Source organism: Varroa jacobsoni, unplaced genomic scaffold (assembly GCF_002532875.2).
Source record: "Varroa jacobsoni isolate VJ856 unplaced genomic scaffold, vjacob_1.0 contig01193, whole genome shotgun sequence".
Taxonomy (NCBI): domain Eukaryota; kingdom Metazoa; phylum Arthropoda; class Arachnida; order Mesostigmata; family Varroidae; genus Varroa; species Varroa jacobsoni.
Window position 1 is genome coordinate 1 of NW_019214593.1, and position 22,878 is coordinate 22,878.

General features: G+C 36.3%; 1 protein-coding gene across 2 annotated transcripts; it reads right to left on the reverse strand.

Annotated features, from left to right (window-relative positions):
- Nucleotides 1–72: 72 nt before the first annotated feature.
- PNPase (polyribonucleotide nucleotidyltransferase 1) lies at nt 73–22,509 on the reverse strand. Of its 2 annotated transcripts, none has more exons than XM_022852883.2 (12): nt 22,215–22,509; nt 20,997–21,138; nt 20,572–20,677; nt 18,941–19,204; nt 17,681–17,976; nt 12,915–13,189; nt 8,876–9,053; nt 8,194–8,373; nt 5,703–5,861; nt 4,765–4,965; nt 3,852–4,040; nt 73–535 (listed from the first exon to the last, which is right to left on the reverse strand). In XM_022852883.2, the coding sequence occupies exons 1-12, from the start codon at nt 22,355–22,357 to the stop codon at nt 377–379; spliced, it is 2,292 nt and encodes a 763-aa protein (XP_022708618.1). In that variant the 5' UTR covers nt 22,358–22,509; the 3' UTR covers nt 73–376. The 2 variants fall into 2 exon arrangements, with proteins under 2 accessions (XP_022708618.1, XP_022708617.1); XM_022852882.2 differs by having other exon boundaries at nt 18,929–19,204.
- Nucleotides 22,510–22,878: the final 369 nt, after the last annotated feature.

The window sequence follows — 22,878 nt, forward strand, 5'->3', positions numbered from 1 at the left end:
ACTTATAGCTTTTGTGTACGTGTAATGGCTGTTACCATTAGCTTTAAAGCAAACGACAAGTAAAACAAAGGATTGTAAAATTAACACAGAAAATAAAGTGTTTTTGAAGCTTTATTTTTTTGCCCTTTTATTGAATTATATATATATATATATATATATATATATATATATATAAACGCTATTAATAAATATATGCACCCGATATATGTAGTCAATTGCGTATAAATTCTAGTAATCGTTAACTGTACAATTAACTTTATATGCTTTAGTAATGGCACCACATTTTTTACATTAATATTCACAAGCTTTAGAACTTGATGCAAGATTGGAAGTATAATGTCGTGATGATATAATAAGACCAAGTACTTCTTCGATATCACTCTGATTTCTGGATTAGATTCTTCATTATGGAAGAAGGTGGCACTTGTAGAACTTTTCGCGAAAGTCGCATCGCTCCGGACACTGGATCACGACCGTAATACTTCACCTGGATTTCCTGACCTTCCTCAAAACCCAACACCGACGGATGGCTTACCTAAAAAATAAAGACACGTTTAATTTCAGAATATTTTCTGCACGCTATCAAATGAGACGAACAATGCCGGAAAATAAATATTTGGTGCGTACCGTTACCTAGTGTTACCCTGGGAGATCTAATTTACCTGGAGAATGTTAGAAATCAAAGTTGACCCAGTTATTTTCAAATAAGAAACTAAGAACAAGAATAAGTATTGATTCTTGGGCTCATAATCTTAGTCAGAGGGGAAGGATTCACTTTGAAGAAGAGGCAGCCCAAATGCCGGGTATCGATTTAACTTCCAAACATTGTGAGGCTTCACAAAAAATGCTTTTGTATAACTTCATTTATAGATTCCCATAATTCCGGTTCTTTGTTTGTTATACTGACAGTATATATGCGCACTCGTATCACTTCATTTCGTAAAAATCCATTATGGAGTGATGTTTGCAAGCTTGCATTACATGTTAGTTTAGCTATATATATATATATTCCAATAACTTGTTTACCATGTGCTAGAAATGTCGTTCTTGATAGTTAAGTTTATTCAATACGACCATTATTTGCCGCGATCATTTGGGATTTAAATAATCTAATCATTTTTAGTATATCCCCTTTCTTTAACCTGCAAATACCTTGCATAAAAGTAATCGTGCGCTCCATATTGAAAATTTCAGAGGAATAAAATTTTGGGTTAAAAGCAGGCCCGAAGTCTTAAAAATGCAAAAACTGATGGTGCAAGGAAGCATAAAAACTCTCCATAATATTAACCATTGGAGCTCATCTAAAGCATTTTAATTGGCTCTCCACTATATTCACTAGACATCGACCCTAGAGACTAATGTTTTTTTGAAATTCAACAACTTTTTATTAAAATAATCATTAAAATCTTAACACGATGTCGAAGTCTCTTTTCGAAACTCCTGAAGCCTCAAACTTTTAGAGTTGCGGAAAAAACAGATTATTATTTAAAGTCATAGATACCGGTGCACATTTTGAGTGAAAATAAGTGTGCCTAAGAAAAAGGTCACTAAGTCACATACACTCATCCGCCATTCTTTATACTAGAATAAAGCTAGGTTTTTCCAGAAGAAGCGCTCACCAAAATTAAAAGCCTCCTTTTTTTCCCAGGAATCGATAGTGTATGTTGTCTTCATGCGCCTTACGAAAAATTGGAAAAAGCTTTCCATAAGGCAAGCAAAACGATAATGAAAATTCCCAATAACTTTCATATTTAAAGAGCTCAATATTATCTCTTTGATACATTTATTTTTATAGTAATAAACGATTGTTAAAGAGTATAATATTAATGATCGATTAGGTCGTCTTCGATTCGGTAAGCTCCAACGCTTAGTTCTGTTGCAGCTTTTTGCGTCATTTGAACTTCATGGCCGTTGTAAACCCTAGCTTTTTTTTATCTGCTATTAGCTCAAATTTAGTTTCGTTGAAATTGATTGTATGTAATGTGTTTGAGCGATACTTAAACGCCGCTCGACGCACGGCTATTGCTAAAAATAGCTAAAGAAGGAACATTAGGAAAATGGGTGGTTCAGGTTATAAATTTAAAATGCAGTTATGGTGGATATGAATAAGTGTGAACGTCACGAATAAGACGGGTAATACATGTAAAAAAAAAAACTCGTGAAAGTATAATAAAACCATAATTGACAATTTGGTGTCATTTGGTGGTACGCGTGAGATAGACGAAATCATACGCGGTTTGGTGCAAGCCATTTAGGGTAGGACGAACAGAACCGACAGCCCCAAGTTTGACGGTATCAAACCGAAAAAGCGGATCGAAGAGATCGAGCGCCTGATAATCCAAGTAAAGTGGCCTGACGATTAAGTAGTACGGATAGTCAGCGTGCTACTTAAAAGGGTCGCGCCTGTGTAGTACGACCGTGAAACGGTAAAGACCGATACATACAAGGAATTCAAATACAAGTCTGCGGATCGCTTCCCGGAGGCAAAGCTCAGGTTTTTAGAACTCCTCAATGTCGTTGAGACCCGGAAGGTAACGTTTGTGAAATTTGTGCAGGCCGACCAGCATTGTTATACAATGTACGGCTAAAGCTTGATCTTAAAGTGGTCTAACAAACGTACGTCAGGTAGTTAAGTTGATTCCTTTTGCAGTGGGGCACGGTGTCGTCGAGAACGATTTTCGACTGTCACGTTAATGCCATCCAGGGTTCCAGTCCTAGGCTGTGTTGATACCGCCCAACTGCGAGGTAGATATTTGTCAAATAAGGACTTTCGTTGGGACGCCACCCTTGCTTTCGCGGTAGCAGCACATCAAATGACACATACTTGCTGGACACTGGTAATATGGGTGCTCACGGCAAGTTAGAACGGCGGCCCGCTCGCGCTTGTGAAAGACGCTTACAAGGCAGAAACACCGCTCGATGCTTCTGCATCAAGCCGAACCATTAATCAAGCCTCCATAGTTATCTAGCTGTCCAAGCGTGGATGGAGCGCCTTGAACAGCAGTATGCAAAGATGTTAAACAATGTGCAGGTATTTGCCTACATAGCAGCAGTTTCTCCTGATGTACAATTGCGAAAAAAGGTTTGACCGTCAACCTGATCTTCACTAAGGGCCTAGTCAGAATAAACTAACGGATTTACTTGCCATCTGTAATAACAGTGGAAAACGGCAAGAATGCGAGAGGTGAAAGGACAACGGTCTTGGGGCGAAGGCACCCCACCCGATAGCATTGACCGAGTCAAACGGAGTTGTACAGAAATAAGTTCACGGTAAATGATCTCGGATATTATATAGCCAGTCCCACACGGGCAAAGACGAAGCTACAATCAGCAATATATCACGAATCTGTTCATTCGAAACCAGAACAACTAAGTAAAAGGTTATTATATTAGATTAGAAGCAAACATGAGACATCCTTTTTTATTCGCAGTTCCAAGTGCAATCAAGTATTATCCAGCTTTCACATGCACAAAAGATTTTTTCTTTCCTACCAAGGTTCCTTTTTTGTCCATAATGGGCAGCATATGTTATTCCCAATTTTCGGAAGCAGAAGCGGATCATCTTCAGTATGCTTTAGACTGAAATGGCTCGAAAGCTTTCCAATATTCCATAAAGCCTTATATAACGCACCCTCATTTTAAAGTGATGCTAATGTATATATATAAATGTTTGGCAGATGGGAATATTCATCGTCTCTTGAACCCGTGCGTTTTTAAGACTTTTGGCCTGCCAACAGGCCGCAATTCAATTCCGCAGGAAAACGTGCATCAACTCTGAATGCATTTTCTTGCACTCTAATGGTATGGTCTGCAAATAAAAATCTATACATCACAAAATTGGCTTGGCTTACCTTACGCTGGTCAAGCTGCGAGTTCGGAAGTAGCGTGGGGTGCATCGAAGGATAAAGTTGAACCATTACTCCACTTTCTCGAATTTCAACAATTCGCGCTGAATAAACCCCACCAAAATCTAGCGTAGGTTCCTTTCCTGTAGACATCAATATTGACGTCATCAACTCCTTGGCTTCGGACAGCGCGGTCTGCGAAACATGATAAAAGTCAATTGAAATACAACTCCGTCCTGTAATTCCTAGATAAACAAATAAACACTACCTCTTGTTAAGTGAAACGTATCTATAATTTACGACATCGTGAATCGAATAAACACTATATATGACACTATTTATTTACATTGTGTAGATGCTATTATTAGCTTCACTAGTAAAAACAATATCTTAGCCTTGAAGTTTTATTAACATGTTTCCTTGTGTGATTTTTTTATTTACATTTCAGAAAGAGTGTATAATCTAAATAACAATGATATTAACATCAGTCCACTTCCATAATTTAGCCGCCGGTTGCGTCCGTAAATTTCGAATGAAGGCGTACTATATACAGAATTGGTAGCATATTGAATAATAATAATTTTAATAGAATAACTTGAAGAAAGGCAAGGGTTTGTTGAACAATTTTACTGTACGAACTGCCAACTAGGCTTGTGGCATCTGGAACTAACATGAGCCCAAAAAATACACTCGTATAATGTCTATAACGGAAAAATTTACTGCTATTGTTGGCCAACGTATTGAATGAAAAATCATTCAGTCTTGATGTTGTAAGTACACATAGCATAGTAGCAAATAAGTTACTTTCACCTGGCTGATACATAGAACGCCGCGCATTGACTCAACAACAGTCTGTGTTTTATTTAACACAGTGGCAAAATTTAAAAAAAAGAGTGTTTATTTAATCTTTTTTTTTTACCTGATTAGGTGCAAACACATCAAACGAACTGTTGTCGAGAGGGATGAGTGTGACTCCAGTCTCTGCTGTGATCCGTTTTAAATTACGACCGCCAATTCCAATGAATTCACTTCTCTTATGAACTGGAACGTCAAACTTCTCGACTACTGGCCAGTTGTCTTTAGGGTCATCGCGCGCCTTGTCCATTGCCTCACTCATCACCTATAATGCGCAACGATTAACGCGTGTTTTCCCGAGAAGATCTAAACAAATTAATAGAGGGCAGAAAATATACTGAACATAAAACACGCTCTAGATGTAAAACCCAGTGGCAAACTCCTATACGACCTCTGCCATTTGACGTTCGTTTGTCTGGACCCATTATCATTAAGTAATAATCGTGTCTCGATACATAATTAAATGCATTATACGCTAAACTACATCCTAAAGGTTATAGAAAGTGTATGGCACGTTCACGGACGCTATTCTGAAAAAGCTCTTAACCTGATTTTCCATACTCTATTTCATACCCACTTCGTTCGAAATTTGCGAGGTTCACAGGCCTCACATTGCTGAGAAACAGCCTTGGTGTGAAGTACTATGTGCCATGTGTTTTTCCATCGGGCTCATGAGGCCTGTATCTCTTATGGACAAGGAGGCGTGCAATCCTTACAGTCGCCGCTGCAGTAGTTCAAGTATAGCTTCATGCGTGACAGTCGTTATGTAAAAATAATATTTAAAATGCAGCGACACGAGATTGGCACTACTGCCTGTGAAACGTTCACTCTTGCTGGCCAACAACAAACCGATCGACATCTTGAAAACCTACTGGAATATTTCAGGAGTTATCCACGTAACCACATACATAGCAAGATTACGGTTGAATGCGGCATTTATATATTGCCCATGTATTACTAAGTAATGCCGTGCCTTTCAATTTGGACACGACTTCTCCTCACCTTGAGAATGTGCGTTTTTGCCAAAAACCCTTGTACTATCGTTTCCATAACAACTTTAAGTGGCATTCCAGGAATTTTTATGTCTGCTTGTAGCGCGGTTATCCCTTTCGCAGTCCCGGCCAGTTTGAAGTCCATTTCCCCTAGGAAGTCTTCAATACCCTGGTCAAAATGTTAGAAAAGGGAAAAGCGGTAGTTAAAGTCAGATTGTCACACATTGGGTAATACTATTAGATCATATAGGTAAACACGTCCCGGCATCCTACAGAGGCTTAGCTATTGATTTGCTATCGATAAGAAACGTAATTTCGTCTAAATGAAATGGAGAAGGAAAATATAAACTCTTATATCGTAAATTTTTTAACTCAATTTGCAGACGAACTAGCAAATTCTCAGTGAATAATTTCTAATGAACACAGTTTGGAAATAAGAAAACCCTTATCAAAGTGCGACTTCTGGAATCCCTTTTACATTCTACAAGAAAACTGTATATTCTACAATAGTAAGTTCTACTACTGCTATTTCTGACAATTGTTAGGTTGTGACATCAGCTTCTAAAAAAAAGCAGCTAAAGGTACTGTTCAGTAACTTTATATTGGTTGCTCAGAAGCTTGCATCGTCTTTCAAAAAATATCGGATGGTGATCGTATTATTAATAAATTTAAAATCAAAACAATGGTCAACAAAATCCAATATAGGCTTCACAAAAGGCCATCGGCACACACACACATACACACTTAGTACGCATTGCCTATAAATGGTATATCATTGTCAATAACTATCAGCAACGCCATTACGTGTATTTTAATTTTTTAAAGATTTTTAAGAAAATAAACCACCGTAGTATCCTGTTGGGATGATACTCCGTGATAATTCCAGGGCCTAAACTAATTATCATGTGCTACTGAAGGAAGAAAGGTATTTCTGAGAATGCGGTTTTGTTCTGCCAAAACATGCCTGTCTTCTGAAGCCCTTTAAGAATACTTGTTTTCGTATATGATTCCTCGTACGCTCAATCCGGTTACGTCATAGATTGTGATTTTTGCAGCAGCGAAGTTATATTGAGCTGTACGAAGTCGAACTCACGTCTAGAAGTCGCAGTTTGTTCGGGCAATGAGGAGGAAATGTAATAGCAAATGGTCGCAATGAAATATTCAAGACGGTCTCCAAACATTATGATCTATTTGGCCGTGTTTGCAAAACCATAGCTCCTAACGAGTGCACGCATTTTACTGTTTATCCTAAGAAATACGGTACATGGTAAAAGTGTGCGTCGTGTCTGCGAACACGGCGAGCATCGCAGCACCTGTTCCGCTTCTATGTAGTGTTTTAGACCACATAGTGTTTTTTGGACGCGATCACTTTTCGGGTTCATAACCGTAAACAGAGACGTCTCTCTGAATCAAAAAAAGATTATAAAATCATATGACAATTTCTCTTGCCTTTTGCTGTATGTTTGTGTGGGGGCGGGTCTATAAGCAAAAAGCAACCCCAAGTTCATATAAATACTGTCTTTTGTGGCACTTCTGCAGCTCCGCATAGCCCGTACGGTTGATTTCATGCTCTTGTCGATACCTTCCAGCTTGATAAACTTCGCTTCTGTTTTTTACCTTCTTAATCAATTGATCAAAATCCTTATCTAACCGATCCTCGCTGCTCTCTGGTATTCCTTCATTCTCTATTGGAAATCAATCACTTCCTGTCGTTGTTACCAGTTGCTACGTCAGCACCCATATCACCAACTTCTGATCACTACTAACTCTAAAAATCTGATCATTCAGTACATTCAAAAACCTCAGTGTTGAGTTATATTTTTGATGATACCACACAATAGATTTCGCCCTTTCTCCCTTATGATGAAAGTGTTCTTTTTAACTAGAATAACCTAATGAGGAAGCTGCCCCACACTTTGCCCATTTATTTCTATTTATTCTTTTATTAAAGCCTTTTATCGTCATAAGTTATTGCAAAACACGGAATATCAGATACCCTGAGTACGTATTCTGTAATCGTTAAAAGGGTTGCTGGAGAATGCTTTGCGAAGTTCAGAAATGGTTTCTGAGAGAAGCATTTTGTTTCACTAGACCGTCCAACTTTGATGAGGATAGTTTAAAGGCACTTTTTGGAGAGGGATGGCCATTAATAAATCTTGTAACTGGCCGTTAAAGTGGACTGCAGCTACGACGTTATTGAGTGGCAATACCTAATCATCCTACATCACGACATCGCTAAGTTCCGAAAGGATTACCATTTTTTCCGCTTCCTATTAAACCAGCTACACTGCGAAATTTCTACGAGTGAAGAGAACGTTGAAATCTGATTAAACAATTTCGAAAGCAAGTCCGCCAATTTGAACATTTAGGCGAAAGATTAAAAGGAAAAATTGTCAAAAATGACAGGACTATACAATAAATCAATGTGGTACGATTGTTTTCGCTAAAGAAACATAGTCTTTTTGAATTTCACAAAATTCTCTCGTCAACACATTACATACGAGAATATCTGTAAGTATCTTATAGTCCTTGAGTTGTTTTGGATTTTCAGGGTCCGGTACGGACACGAGACCCATGGCAACTCCGGCTACAGGGGCTTTCAGCTTAACCCCTGCATCAAGTAGAGCAAGTGTACCGCCGCAAACTGAAGCCATACTCGATGATCCGTTCGACTCGAACACCTATGATTGAGACGTAGCAGTGAAATCAGAAAAGGTTTTTCGAGAGAAACAGTTTTGCTAAGGTTAACTACAGGCGAAAAATATTTATTGGTCTGAACTCGCTATTTTAATTAAAAAAGCATCTATCTGCTACAGCGGAATATTTTTGCAAGTAACACCAAATGGAATAGAGAAAACAAAAAATAACCGGACTGCGGAAATAAGTTACTAAATGTAAAACGGCGGCCGGCGCAGGTAATCGTAGAAGTCTTGCAAATGCTTATAGAACTGTACGACAAACATCAGTTTGTAAAAACCTTCATTTTTTCACGTTTTCTTTGTATATCATAACACTTTCAGCAATACCAACACAATATAATGAAATGGAAGAAGTATTTTTTGGTGGGAAATAAAAAATGCTTACCCATAAATCTAGCTACCTGATCCTTGATCAATAGTTTATCATAAAGCAAATTCGTTAGTGGCTACTAACATTTAAAGTGGGTTCTGCGGGCTAATATACCTCTGAGGTGAGTCGAATAGTAAAGGGAAAGTCTTTTGGAATTACAGGTACGAGCGCACGTTCAGCAAGATTTCCATGTCCAAGTTCACGCCGGCCGGCCTGCGAACTGTGTTTAATCTCATTTGTTGCGTATGAAGGGAACTCGTAGTGAAGCATAAAATTTTTCTCCTTATAGCCACTGCAATAGTACCAAATAAATTATAGAAATGAACGTAAATGCCAATAATGCAAACCGTATATACTATGTACTTAACCTGTATTGCAAAACTTATTACTGTTATTGCTCTCACACAGCTCAATTTTCCGTTTATATAAATTTCGAAGCTAATGAGCAATACACTTCCTCAATTGCATTAAGCGTTTTCTTTATATGATACAGAAATTTAAAATGACCATAAGAAACGACGAAATAGGGTGACGTTTAAATTTTTACACAAAACGGGGCATTTAAATCTGAATTTTTACCTTCTGAACAAAAAAAAACTAAACAGTCAATATTTTAACTTTTTCTTTTGCATGCGCTTGGAGTGTCATTTCTCGCTATGACACTTATTTATGTAGATATTATTTACCGCAACAAAACTTTACTTTCTCACCTAGACGATTAATTTTTAATACGCGAATAAAATTTTACTAATGATGGTGTACCAAGCGACACTGGTAGGTGTAAGCTCTCTTGAACTAAACTACTGAAGGCGTCGCTTGAACTTTGGGTTGACAGCAGGCAATAGTTTTACGAACGCAAAGGCCCAAAACGGCAAAAGTTCAAAAAGTGCAAAAGAGCGCAAAAAGTCTCAAAAAGACTAATTGTTGGAATTTATCTGGGTAACCCATTTGGCAATTGATATTTTCCTCTTTAAAACAATCGTTAATTTCTGTTTCTAGAATTTATGTGTATTAAAAATAGAACTTTAAGCCGTTTCTATAATTCTTATAGACCTTCAAATTAAATTATATTGAAAGTCTTCTGGTTTCGTTCACGAAAATCTTGTTTCGGGTTTTTTATAAGCCACAGAAAAACTCGCCGTCGATTTCGGGCAGAAAAGTAAGTTTTTAATGTTAAAGGGGGTTTGTCCAGCGCAGAGAAATTGAATAATAGGCAATATTCATTCAACTTCAAATGCTTCTTCTTGTGTATATATGTATAAGGTAAAGTAAAAGCAATGTATGTATAGGGATCCAATGCCTACATGAGCTAAGAGTAATAAGAAACACCTCAAAAAGTTGCAACAGTAGTGGCTAAACACACAAGAAATCGCAAAGCTAAGAAGTTGATGATGGAAATCAAGGAGTAATATTCGAAGCACTCCGGAGAGGTGAGAGAAGTGACCTATTAGCAGATTAAGGTCCATTGGTGTTTCAAAGCGTATCTTCATAGAATAGTGGAGACGTCAAATGACTCATGCGTCACACGCATGCGCAATGCAGTGTGTGCTCCCATATGAGTTACATACTAGAACACTGTACATTACTCGAGAAACAAAAAAACAGAAGTTAAATCTAGAGCGACCATTTTGAATCAGGGCCAGAGTGAACTATTCAAGGCAAAGAGAACTGGACAGCTATGTCTGCATATGTGGCGAAGATTAAGAATACATTCAAGAGCAGAAGCGGATCAGATACAGGCAGACGGCAAAATCTTCCCGGGATCTGCGTTGAAAGAAAGGTAGTCCTCTGTAGTCTAAGTAGAAATAAAGCTAGTATTGATGCGCAATCAGTAACGAGTAAAGATGTGAATATGGCAGGTAATGCAATTAGAAAACGCATATTAAAAGAAATCCCACACTGTCGTGGTGAATACCTTGGGGCAAACTATAATCTGCAAGGATAGCGTATATAAAGAACCCAGGTGAATTAAATGAAAATATGACTAAACTCCGTGTAATAATTTAGATTCACGTAGTATCTTCCAGAGATATAACCACCAAAAAGTGGATCATTGAGGGTGGTAAGGCCCTTGGGTCAGTCTAGTGTAGACTCTTAACCTGTGGATTTGTATGATTGATCAGTTTTAATTCTCATTTTACGACCGCCAAAGTAGCAGAAAATATGCAAATTACTGCAGTAAAAAGCGGATTCTAAGTGAAATTTTTCTAGATTTCTTTTCGACTCCATATTACTATTTAGGATCGACTTAAATCATATTAGATGTCAACAACAAAGCAGGATTTAGAGAAGAATAGGGCAGACGGCTGAAAGCTCACAGCATCACCACAAGCAGCAGGTTGTAATGTGTCCTCTACAGTCATTCTTCTCGCAGAGTTTCAACAGCAGCCATTGACGCAAAGAACAAATCTTTTCTGCAATCACCATGCCTTTTGTAACATTTTATGACAACATAAATATGTTTGAATACAAAACTTTATCAGAAAAAATAACAGATCAAGTGCTCTCCACCTGCAGAACATACTGCCCCTTTCGAAAATCGAACAGGTCATCATCAACATTTATCCTGCGCCTTCAAAAGCCCTAGAAATACGGAACTAAAGTTCACTTTAATAAAGTAATAGCTGTTCTTGAGACAGGTGGTATTCCTGGAGGCACGATTGATAGCAACTAACTACAGGAGTCCTCTAAAAAGCCTCACAGTATTAAGGAACCATCTGATCCAAAAACAGGCAAAAATAAATAAAGCCAAATTACATATTTTGTGTAATGAGTCGGACATACACCGGTAACTTAAGAGTTCGTTTGTAAGTTTTTAGGTCAGCTAAACATGACAGAAAAAATGCAATTTGGTATTATGCCAGTCAGTTAAAAAAAATGTGCAACAAATGTTTTGGCGCTTGCCCAAAAAGTATCTCTTTCATTTTTCAACGTATATATAAACGTCTCCTTGGTTTGGCTAACTAAGGATTTGAAATGCACTATGGAAAATCTATCTGGAAAGCTTAGAAATGTATAATGCAATAGAAAGTTTTTCAACAAATCTAACAAAAACGATTGTGGGTTGTGCCATTTAATTTAGTTAAAAAAGCGCTAAGGATTTCAAAATGTAAAAAATTAAACGTGGCGTGGTAAAAATAATATGGGTAAGGAGTGGATGCTAGATATGTACATGCAAAGGGTACGAAATTTGAATTGACAAAAACTTCGACGGGCTTAGCTGTAGCGAATATACGTTAATCCGCTATTTCTAGTACCAGAAAAAAAAACCAGTTCTTTCTAGGTCAAAAAACAAATTCGTCATGGTGAAAAACAGCGCCTGTTTTCAAAATTTGAGCGAAAAATAACTATTACAATCCCTCTGTGCTCAGAAGAGCGTCAGCTTAAGAACTTGAAAGATACAATATACTCCTGCTAATTTTCATGCGGCTTCTGCAAAATCCATAAGAGCTAATTCCATGTGATTCCCATAAGGCAATTTCATTTTTTTTACATTTTTTAAATTTGAACCGCTCAAAACGCCCTTTTTGATACACCTATACGTTTTATACCGAAATTAATGGCCACTCTGGGAAGGACAATATCAGTTATTAATTAGGTTATTCAGATAATGTCCGACTGCTAGTATCTCTGCGTTTTTTCACACCTTTTCAAATTTTTGGTCGTTTTATATTTTGGCTTTTTGGAAGTATTTATCTTGCTATCAGTTCACAGTTCAATCCTGCCCAATAATTTTTTCTATATAGCATATTCTAGCGACACCACAACGAATTTACACCAATGTCGCTTAACTCAAAAGTAAATTGCGGTTTAAGGAAGAAATATTTTGAAAATGACTAGTGAGTGACGTAGCTCCCAAGCAAAAGCTTTCATTGCGGTAGGCGGTAATTATATTAAATAATCATGACCGTCAAAAGTGGCACATTTATCACATGCAAGAAAATCATTGAAATGAATCTTTTTTATTACATACAGTATTAGAAATGAAGCGCAAGGAAAAGTCTCAATTAAGATGCAATGACCTAAATATAAAGATATGTTATGTTAAGCACTGCCTGCAAGTCTATTTGATTGATGAACGACTGTCATGAACAAGATCATTTTCGAGCTCTTGAAACGCTTTTTATATATTATATATTATCTAAATACGCACTCAAGGAGCTGTGAGACAGGATCCCTCATCCGTAATGCACTATCAGGTGAATCGAACGTTACAGTGCACATAACCTGAGTTTGGCCTCTCTGAAATAAGGCCGACCCGTGTAATGGTTGTAGAAGGTTCACGTCACAGAAAATTGGACGAATATCGGTAAGCCTTCGCCCGTCCATACGCTCTTCCTTTTCCAAGACGAGACGACGAAACGCGTCTTTTACGATTCCATTGATAGCGTCCACCAAAAGATTGCTCTGCGCTTCTGGAAACTTAGACTAACGATGCGGAAACGAATGGATGTTGATACAGTTATTCAGATCGTTCAGTTTACCCTGTTTAATTTAGTCCGTCACTCTCTCGCAGTTACTTCATCAGCTTATTCGTCAGGGGGCTCAGCCGACTAAAGATTTGTCTTGCTTATTTTATGATATCTATATTTAATCATGGGACTTCTCTAGCGCTGGCTGATTGTTTCTGGGGCAAACATGAATGGGGTTAATCATCGGCCGACGTCTGAAGGGCGTACATGAATTAAGTAGCCGACTTTTAGTAGACGTTGCGATTGATAAATACGACTGACCTATTGATTCTGTTTCTGGAACATCACAAATTTTTTTTTATAACATAATATATACATACATGTAAAAAAATATGTGCAGTTATTTACTTTTATAACTAAGTAACTGCACATATTAAACTAGATGAAAATATTTCATGATGGTTTTATCTTTTATTTTTGTCGAGATTTATCAATTCACGTCACGAAATTCCTTTTTCATACAAAACATTAGGTTAAATTTCCACCTTTCAAGTGGTGTCTTCTTTTGAATGAAATGAAGTTTAGGCACAGGAACATGTATAGCATTTAGATAGTTTAAGCCTCTTGACAAGGAATTCCCTTACGTAGATCTTCAAGGCTGCTATTTTTTCAGAAAAATATTTCGATAAACATTTCATTAAAATATAGCCTTCTTTAGTCCCTAAAACTTTGTCACAGACGTGTATAAGAGATTTCATCAATGATTTCGCACAATAATTAAAACAGCATTTTGTCTCTCCATGGGGAAAACCTGTCAGTACCCGAAGAAGAGTAGCAGCATATTTAGACTGACATAACTGAAATAATTCATATTTCATCGATTATGAACCATTTAGGAAGTTGCATAACAGTAAAAAATCGGTTCTTTTGTAGTCCGATGTCGCACCCACTTGGTAAAACTTGAGGAAACAAATCATTTTTCAAGATGGTTACCGAGAAGTTCGCAGAAAATTACCAGTTTGTCCAAATTAGCTTCATGGAAAAGAGAAACTTCCTTACAAAAAAAGCTATCTGCCCAAGCCGTTTTATCCTACTTGCAAATTTTCATGGGATGAAACTCTTCGATTCTGAAAAAAATCAGTCCGATTCGACCATTCTACGGGATTGCCTTACGTCGGAAAAACACACCAAAAAATAGACACAGAAAAAAGATCCGTGGGCCCTATCTCGCGCCTGTGCTGCTATTGAGTGAATCACAATGTGAGTCTTTTACCTAAATAAACAGAATATTAAGGTAAGCACAGATTTGTAGTAATTCTGGGGCACATACTGTAACCTACCTAAAAAAGGACCTATAACTACTAATGTGTCTGAGGGAAGTGGACTTTAGTATTCTTGGTGCAAAACACTCGATGTGTTCTCGTTGTAAGTTGATTTTCTTGTGCTTCGTTTCGTGTTGGCATAAATTCATAACAACTATTAAGGTTTCACAAATCGGGCACAACACAAGTCTCACTGCACACAATTCGGGCCCACGGACAGAAAATTATAGTCATATAACATATAGATATGGTTGTTTTCAATGATAAATTTTTTATGTTGCTCAACGTTGGGCCTAACAGCTTGGTTAACAGTAGACATTGAAAACCAATGGTCATACAACACAAATGGAGCACAGATTTCACTCTTCGGGTCAGGTGTCTGAAAGGCATTGCCGTGTGGTACAGCTTGCTATCAATAACAAACCTTCTACGTTTGTCAGCGAAGCTATTTAGATCAATACAGTAGATTTCTATTATGCTCAATAGAAAGTTTCCCCTGTAGAGGCAAATATATTTGTCTAATTGGCTCCATCTTCTGCACTGCTCGTTCCAAGGTTGGAAGGCTCCGACCATAAAAAATCAGTCTAATCCGTCTACGTTGAAAGGTCGATTTGAATCTTAGAAACCCGCTCTCTCAGACTTTCAGTAGTTCAGTAGATAAAATGCCCGTCCCGAGTACAACTTCGCATTTTGGAAATAAATATGCTCTGCAGGTAAAGAAAAAAAGTGCTCTAAATATTCGTTCTGTTATTCTCCTTCATTCTAAAAGATTATAACAGTTATAACGAACAGTAAGCGTTATTCGTATCGCGTGAGGGCTACCCGGATGCAGAAAACTGACGGTCAAAGCGGGTTCCCCTGTACTCAGTTTGAAGACGCCCGATTATTTTATCATGTGGGCAAATTATTACAGTACAGGTTGACCGTCGAAAGCATAATTTCGAAAAAGTGGTAACTAAATAAATATCGAATTAGTTTCAAAAAACAGTTTGAGGAAAGCGTAGTTCTGCTGTTGTATGCCTCCCCTCTATATTAAATTTTTATTCATCTACGGCTACAAAATATGATAGGGCAATAAACGTCTCTTCCAAGGAAAGCTGATTAGCAAAAGAACACTAGTAAATAAGTTACTAATTATTTCACGTAATAGTCAATATTTTCCAGTTCATTAATTGAGCATTGCTTTTAGGCGGGAGTAGCAAAAGCGATTTCAAAAACTTCTAAAGAAATTAATATTTAAAAATAAAAAAGGTGACTTGACAACAATTTAGTGGTCTTTTACGAATTACTCTTATACGATAACGTAAGGTTACTTTTCAAGTATGTCACATAGTATTACACAGTCAAGAAAGGATTCATTTAGAGCTTTTGTTTGTGTGCTCATCGCATAGTCTCTCTTCTGTGAGAAAAAAATAGTCTATAAGTAGTTCGTTAAGCCCCACAGAAAGGTCGAGAATCCTATCAATCTACTCATCTCATATCTAACTCCCAGACGTGCCAAGATCTGTTATCTTTCAGCGAAAAGGGAGGATTCTAGTAGTAGTGCCCTATTGCAAAATAGAGATGGATATTTCTAAATCGTTGGATATTCTATTTATATAAATAAGCAGAGCAATTCTGATAACTCTTATCCCTTAGAAAAAAATAATATTGCTAACGACAAATCGAGAAAACTTGAACACTTACAAACGAAACATCTTGATTTTGGTAAAAAACATTGTGTCTTTGAATTGATTGTCCATTTTCCTTAATGTATATGGATGGAATACAATTACTCGGTTCGTGTGTTACTATACCACAAAAAGCATCATCGTTTGGAAACTATACCTAATTAATTCGAATACAAATTTTTATTTTGAATAAAATAAACAAACGTTTTGCGTTCTGAAACTCCTATCTACGGAATTGTGCTTCAGAGAGAGTAACACCCATATTTTAAACTTGAATTGTTGAATTGCCTGTACATTATTGAAATCGTTTAGAATCATCTTAAAAATCTTAAGAAGTTCTTTAAACTGTGATTAGTTACATCGCTATCCAAATTAAAATGAACAATAGAAGATTATCATTTTGTGGTGTAGAAATCGATGGTTTCTATTAGCTTAGAAAAAAGATTAGTTTCCCTTTCACGAGAGGTGTTCTGATGAGTGACAGCTAAGTCTTTATACATAGAGCCAAGATCTACTAGTACACTAGTTGCAAATATGTGCCGAAAATAATCCATGTTTCTATAGAAAAAAATCACTTGAATAGTAGTTATTTTAAGCTTTCGGACATGTTTAATATGGGAAACCGCAAGTTACTTAGTTAAAGGTTAGAGAGGGTAGTTTTTGCTAGCCGTATGTTAAACTAGATTTACGGTCACTAACAAATAGAACGTGCTTTGGTAGAGAGACTTTCAACTGTTCTGCATTCTCTCCGTTAGGAGCCCCTAGTAGCACGCTCCGCTTTTTTGATATTTTTATCCTAGACCTGTCTCCTCCAAGATATATTTCCTTGCAGAAATTATCTCACGCTTTAAAAATCATCAGATACACTGGAGAATAAAAACGGTTATTAGAATTAGGTAAAAGCATTTTGAACATTTTTTTAAATTTGGCCAAAAGGCTACAAAACAGTCGAATTTCCTACCCGTTGAATTGTCACCTGCATACGTTGAGGTAACCGACAACTTTGGGCTTGATTCTGAATTATCAACGTAATTTAGCAATTAATTCCTCTTGTTTTTAATAAAAAAGCATTTGTATTTTATTTTTGTATTGTTACTTCATAAAATCAAATCAAAGTATCAAAGTACCAAAGGAAAATCTACAGGGTATCCAGGAAATTATGCAATCCTATGGAAAGTTAACCAAAATTTAACCCAGTTTTCCTTCTTTATTTTCTAGTGAGAATCCATACTTTAACATTGATGTGTATTTCGAAATAATAAAAGAAGGAATTCAGACAAAGTTAAGAAAATGTAAAATTCTGAAATGTGAAAAATGTGTACCGAATTAAGCAAAGTTAACCGCATTCTAAATTGATTTGTTTCTCGATATTTTGCTTTTCGCTTTTTAGATCCACGATCCTTTTGAAATAGCCATTCAGAAAAAAAAATAAAGAAATGTCTTGAAACTGACTAGTATGCAATCCATAGCTATCCTACCCTGATTCTTTATACGATTCGCCACTTATCCCCTTACCGTTAATTTCTGCAGAGCCTCATCCCGAACCACAGAGATGGCTTTGTCTCTGGAAACCTTATCGTGGTTCCAATCCATCATAATATCAGTGACTCTTTCGAGCACTTCACTTCTTGCCGTCTCGATCATTTCCTCTGATGGCAGACACTGTTCTTCAATGACCCGTTTGGGTTTACCATGTCGTTCAACAAACTTCTTCAATGGCAAAACAATTTGGGTTACTTCCTTCATTCCGACCTTCACCGCCTTCATGAAGTCTTGCATATAAACATCCTTAGCTCCTGCTTCTAGCATAACTGCAAAGAACGAAATATATATATGATTATTATTAAAAAAATTTTTGCCTATAGAAGGCTTTTACGATATATATCATTAGTACGCTCTTGGTGTTCTCGCTTCTATTTCGTCAGATCTTTAGCGCAAAATTTCAGACTTATTATATATGAAGTAGGTTTAATACTTTAGTGAGAAATAGTTTAGTACTTTAAAAATATTCGGATTTTCAAACCTTAAATGTCGAAATCGTCGTATTGCTAGCGAAAAAGGATATTTTATGTAAGGGACTATTCGCCAGTTTTCTAAGCTTCCTTTTTTTATGTAAAACACGATTCAATAGACAGAAAAGTACCCCAATAACTGCGAAGATTGTGACGATTCGTCAAATTAAATTTTACAAAACGTTATTAATACATAATCAAGTGCGAATGGTTTTTATACACACGTAAAATTGAACTTTTTAAGCTGTTTTTTAAACCGAGGTATATATATATATATATATATATTATAAAGCAATTAATTTCCGATGATCGAATTTCAGTGCTTTAATTCCGTAAGTACTACGTAATATAAGTAGTGACTTCGGAACATACACATGAACAAATGACGAAATATGTGGCCACAGACCCCTTTTCGGCTCGTGTAGACCCTGCTTCTAAGAAAACATTAACGAAAGAATCTAGTCATGTTACTTTGTTACAAAGCTCTGAGCGAATATTCTGTTGTTCGCCAAGCTTGTTGTTTAGAAAATTTCGTAGCAAAATTCGGCAAGCTAAAAAAAATATTTTTCATTCGAATCTTCTCAACAGTGAACACGTTCATTTGCCAGTGCTTATGATCAGAACTTCATAGGAGCCAAAGCTTGGTTCTAATAAAAAAATTTTAAACAAATAATTTTATCATGAATGGACGACCCTATATTAGAAAACCTATCATTGGAAATGCCAAAACGCTAATATATTCATTACATACCAACTTTATTACCCTCTATTCCACTAACAACAAGATTGAGGTCACTGCTAGCCATTTGTCTTCGTGTGGGATGAACGATAGGCTCTCCATCTATTAAGGCCACCCGAGCAGCTCCTACAGGACCTACAAACGGAATGTCAGAAAGGCAAAGCGCGGCCGACGCTGCATTGATTGCCAGGACATCAGGATCATTAAGTCCATCCACTGCAAGTAGGTTACATACCAACTGCGTTTCATAGAAATATCCTCGAGGGAACAATGGTCGAAGGCTTCTATCTGCAAAATGAGCAGAAATAAACTACATTGAAGATCAGCAATTTTATTATCAGGCTGTTGAAAAGCTTCAGAGGCACAAAGGTATTAACATGACCTTTCGCAGAATTGTCATTGTGTTCATGATAATAAACCTTAAAGATAACATCACACCGGTAGTTTGGTTACATGTGTTGCGATCTTCAGCATAAGAAAAATAACGTACGTCGTGTATATTGAAAAAAATGTGCGACTATGTGGGTTAAATGGAAATTTTTTAAGAGTTCTTCTAAGATACTGACTAAATTAAAAAATTCGACATTTTGCGTACCCTAAAAGTGTTATTCTGGACAATCTTGCTATATAATACGATCACCATTCACTATGTCTGCATCTTTAGCTCCGGATTTAAACCATTCACCAGTAATTTTTAAAATAGCTTTTTAATAAAGCTGTAATTGTGCATAAAACGGGTATTGACGGGTATAAACTCATTAGAATGTCGCTTAAACCCGCTGCACACAAAAAATATTAGCGGAATTAGAGTTCTGACTGACAGTAGGCCAAAAGTCCCTAAAGAATTACTCAGTGAAGTTTATCGGGACGATCCAATTGGCAATCGATATTCCATTCGCTACTTAAGCTTGCCAGAACGACCGTTAGTTTTATATATAAATGAAAGTGTATCAATGTTTGTTCTAGGTGATTTTGATTAATTTCTAAGGTCTTTAAAACCTAAATTTTATAGAGAATCTTCTGGAATTTTTTGTAAAAAACTTCGTCTCTGAGAATTTTTTTCGGATTTTTGAGATGACGCAATAACGTAGACCATCGATTTCGGGTGAAAAGTAACTTTTTAAAACGCTAAGCTTTTCATTTTCTTAAAGTGTACGTTTTATTTTTTCGTTCAGCGCAAAAAGGTTGAATTTTAAATGATTTTCATTCCAAACGTGAGAGCGACGCATTTTTTTCATTATGGTAAGTTAATTGTTTTGTTCTAGAAACAATTAGCTTTTAGCACCAAGTTGTGGATAAGCTTATTTATAAGAACAGCCTGCTAAAGCTTGACTCACTTTAGATGCTAAATTCTACATATATACGAAACAAACCAGAAAAATATATTTTTGAAGGCGTTAACCTTTGGTTATTATTAACCAAAACCTATATCTTCTGACGTACACGTGCTGTCTTTTATTTAATTTTAAAATAACCCTTAAGTATGCATGACTGAAAGTAAATTGAATAGATTATTTTTGAAACTTTACTTAAGTTATATTTGAAAGTTTAGTTACGTAACTTTTTGAGCTTGGACACAATATTCTTTCGGTGGAAACCCTGATCTATCGCATTCCTTTTTTAAATATTTGTATTGTCAAATCATAAACTTTTACCTATGGCTCTACTGGTAAGTATTTCATGCTCGGATGGGCCCAGTTCTCTACGTAGATGGTTTGTCGGAATGCGTCCAGCAGCCGCTGCTTTTTGCCTGAAATCAACCTTATTCAAACATTGGCATGTGTGAGGCAATCTTTCTAAACTCACAATCTGATTAATGGATTAAGAAAACGAATTGTTGTATTCACTCGAGCGACTAGTAACAACATTTTGTAGGAGGCGTAACTGTAATAACAACATTATTTCTTTTGTTATTGATTTGGTAATATAGCTTGAGTTTCTTTTTATATATATTGTTTATAGTTCATATATATAGTATATATATATAGTATATAGTTTACACCTTGAGTAGGCTGCATTTATAAATGTACTAAAGTATTATATTTACATGAATATAATTATTGTATTTTGTTGCACTTACCGTCAGAGGTAAAAAACCAGCTGATGATTGAAGCTTCTTCGAGCTAACTGCCGTCACCATGACTGAAGTGTCACCCATTTGTGCGACAGCAGTTCCATCAGCAAATTTTGCCAGTCGACCCGTTTTGAATATCAGTCTTTGGCTGCAATAAAAAAGTTCGACCTTCTTGAGAATATTACCCTAGGTTTATATAATGAAAGATTCAAGGTTTGGGTGACATCATTAGCATATAATGTCACGTATATTTTTTTAACAAATAGAATGTGTGTGTTGTATCGCGTCTAACCGATACATTATTACAAAAAATAAGTTCTACAAGTTCCAGTTCATTCAAATCATTTAAATTTTATAATGATACCGCCAGGAAGAGTATAACTAGAAGTACAACAAACTACGATCATTACGGAGCCATTTTATTCACTTTAATGCATTAACTGTAAAATAAGGTACTATACGAGTACATAAATAAACAGCACACCTTTTCTCGAGCAGTTTTCTGAAGTGAACCGAATGAATAGGCAGTAGCAAACTATTAACGTAAGACGTTAATATGGACCAAGTAAATAGAGTTTAAAGGAACAAGGTGCTTATGGAGTTACACGACTCTACACCATTTTTTTAAATATTTTTTTTTGTTTTGTTGTATAAACATAGAGTGATATTTTCCACATGCTAAGAATCAATCGGAAAACGTTATTTCAGGAACGTCAACAATCAATTGTTTTCATTCAATCAACAATTTTTACCCAAAGTTATCTCTGAATATGCTGGATGCTAAAGAAATGTTCAGTATCTTGTTTTATTTTGCATGGTCGTATGAACTTAAAATAATTTGAATTCAATTTAAACTCTGTTCTAAGAAAGGTTCTAAAGCTCTTAAAGTTTATAAGATACTGAATAAATGTGACTACATTGTTGAATACGTACATTGTGAGACGAACACGGCTCAAAGGCAGCATGACCATACAATTTTGGATGTCTATTAATTAACTTGCAAGTGTGTTCTTAATTACTTGAAATCGTTAAAACATATGCAGAGTGCAGCAATAGTTTAATATTTTTACTACATACTAGTATATTTTCCACTATGCAACTAACTAATTGCTTTATTTATAAGGTTTGAAACCTATCTTGCGTTCGTATTGGGTTCTGTCTAAGATATGTATCTATTTTTTCAAACATACAAATGTACAGAGTATGTTTCTGAAGTATACTCACTCATTAGAGCAATCAATTGTAATGACTTGTTCCTCGCCAGCAATAGACAATTGTCGTAGATAAGATTTCAGTGACGTAAACCCTGTCGGTAAACGTCGACAGTCTGTCAAAGAAATTCTGAAGAACCTCTGTACCGCGTACATGGTAATAAGATATCAGTAACTGTTGTTTTCTGACTTACACTTAAATTTCACCTTATTGAAACACTTAAAAGCAACAGTGAGAATATAGCCTTTAGAACGACGACTATTTCTCACGTGTGCCAAACGGTCTTTTAGCACCCGCGGTAGATCCAATGCTTCAACAAATCGCGCATTCTATTGACAAACAATGCGCGCCTAGCAGACGACGAAAATCAAAATTGACTGCCAGGTTTTCAGCCATATGCTAATATCAAATTAGGCATAATTTCGGTAATAGTTAGACAGCGTTTCAATAAAATAACATCTAAATTAAAGCCTTTTTTTTGTTATTATATAACATGTATGTACCGGCCAATTTACTATGTTATACAAACAAATACTACTAGTGACAGACGGTCGCAAGATTTGAAAGAAAGAAGAAGAAGACTTGAATACAGTTGTGTGTTGAGTAATTTACCCTAGTTGGGTTATTTACCCTAGTTGGGAGACAATTCTAGCTTATTAATAGTTTCGAATTTCAA

Excerpts from the sequence above, each read along its gene's own strand:
- PNPase (XM_022852882.2), bottom strand. The coding sequence starts at position 22,357 with ATGTACGCGGTACAGAGGTTCTTCAGAATTTCTTTGACAGACTGTCGA. Across the intron at positions 4,966-5,702 it reads CAAAAACGCACATTCTCAAG|GTGATGAGTGAGGCAATGGA; the intron begins GTGAGGAGAAGT and ends TGCGCATTATAG. Across the intron at positions 4,041-4,764 it reads ATGTGTTTGCACCTAATCAG|ACCGCGCTGTCCGAAGCCAA; the intron begins GTAAAAAAAAAA and ends CATGTTTCGCAG.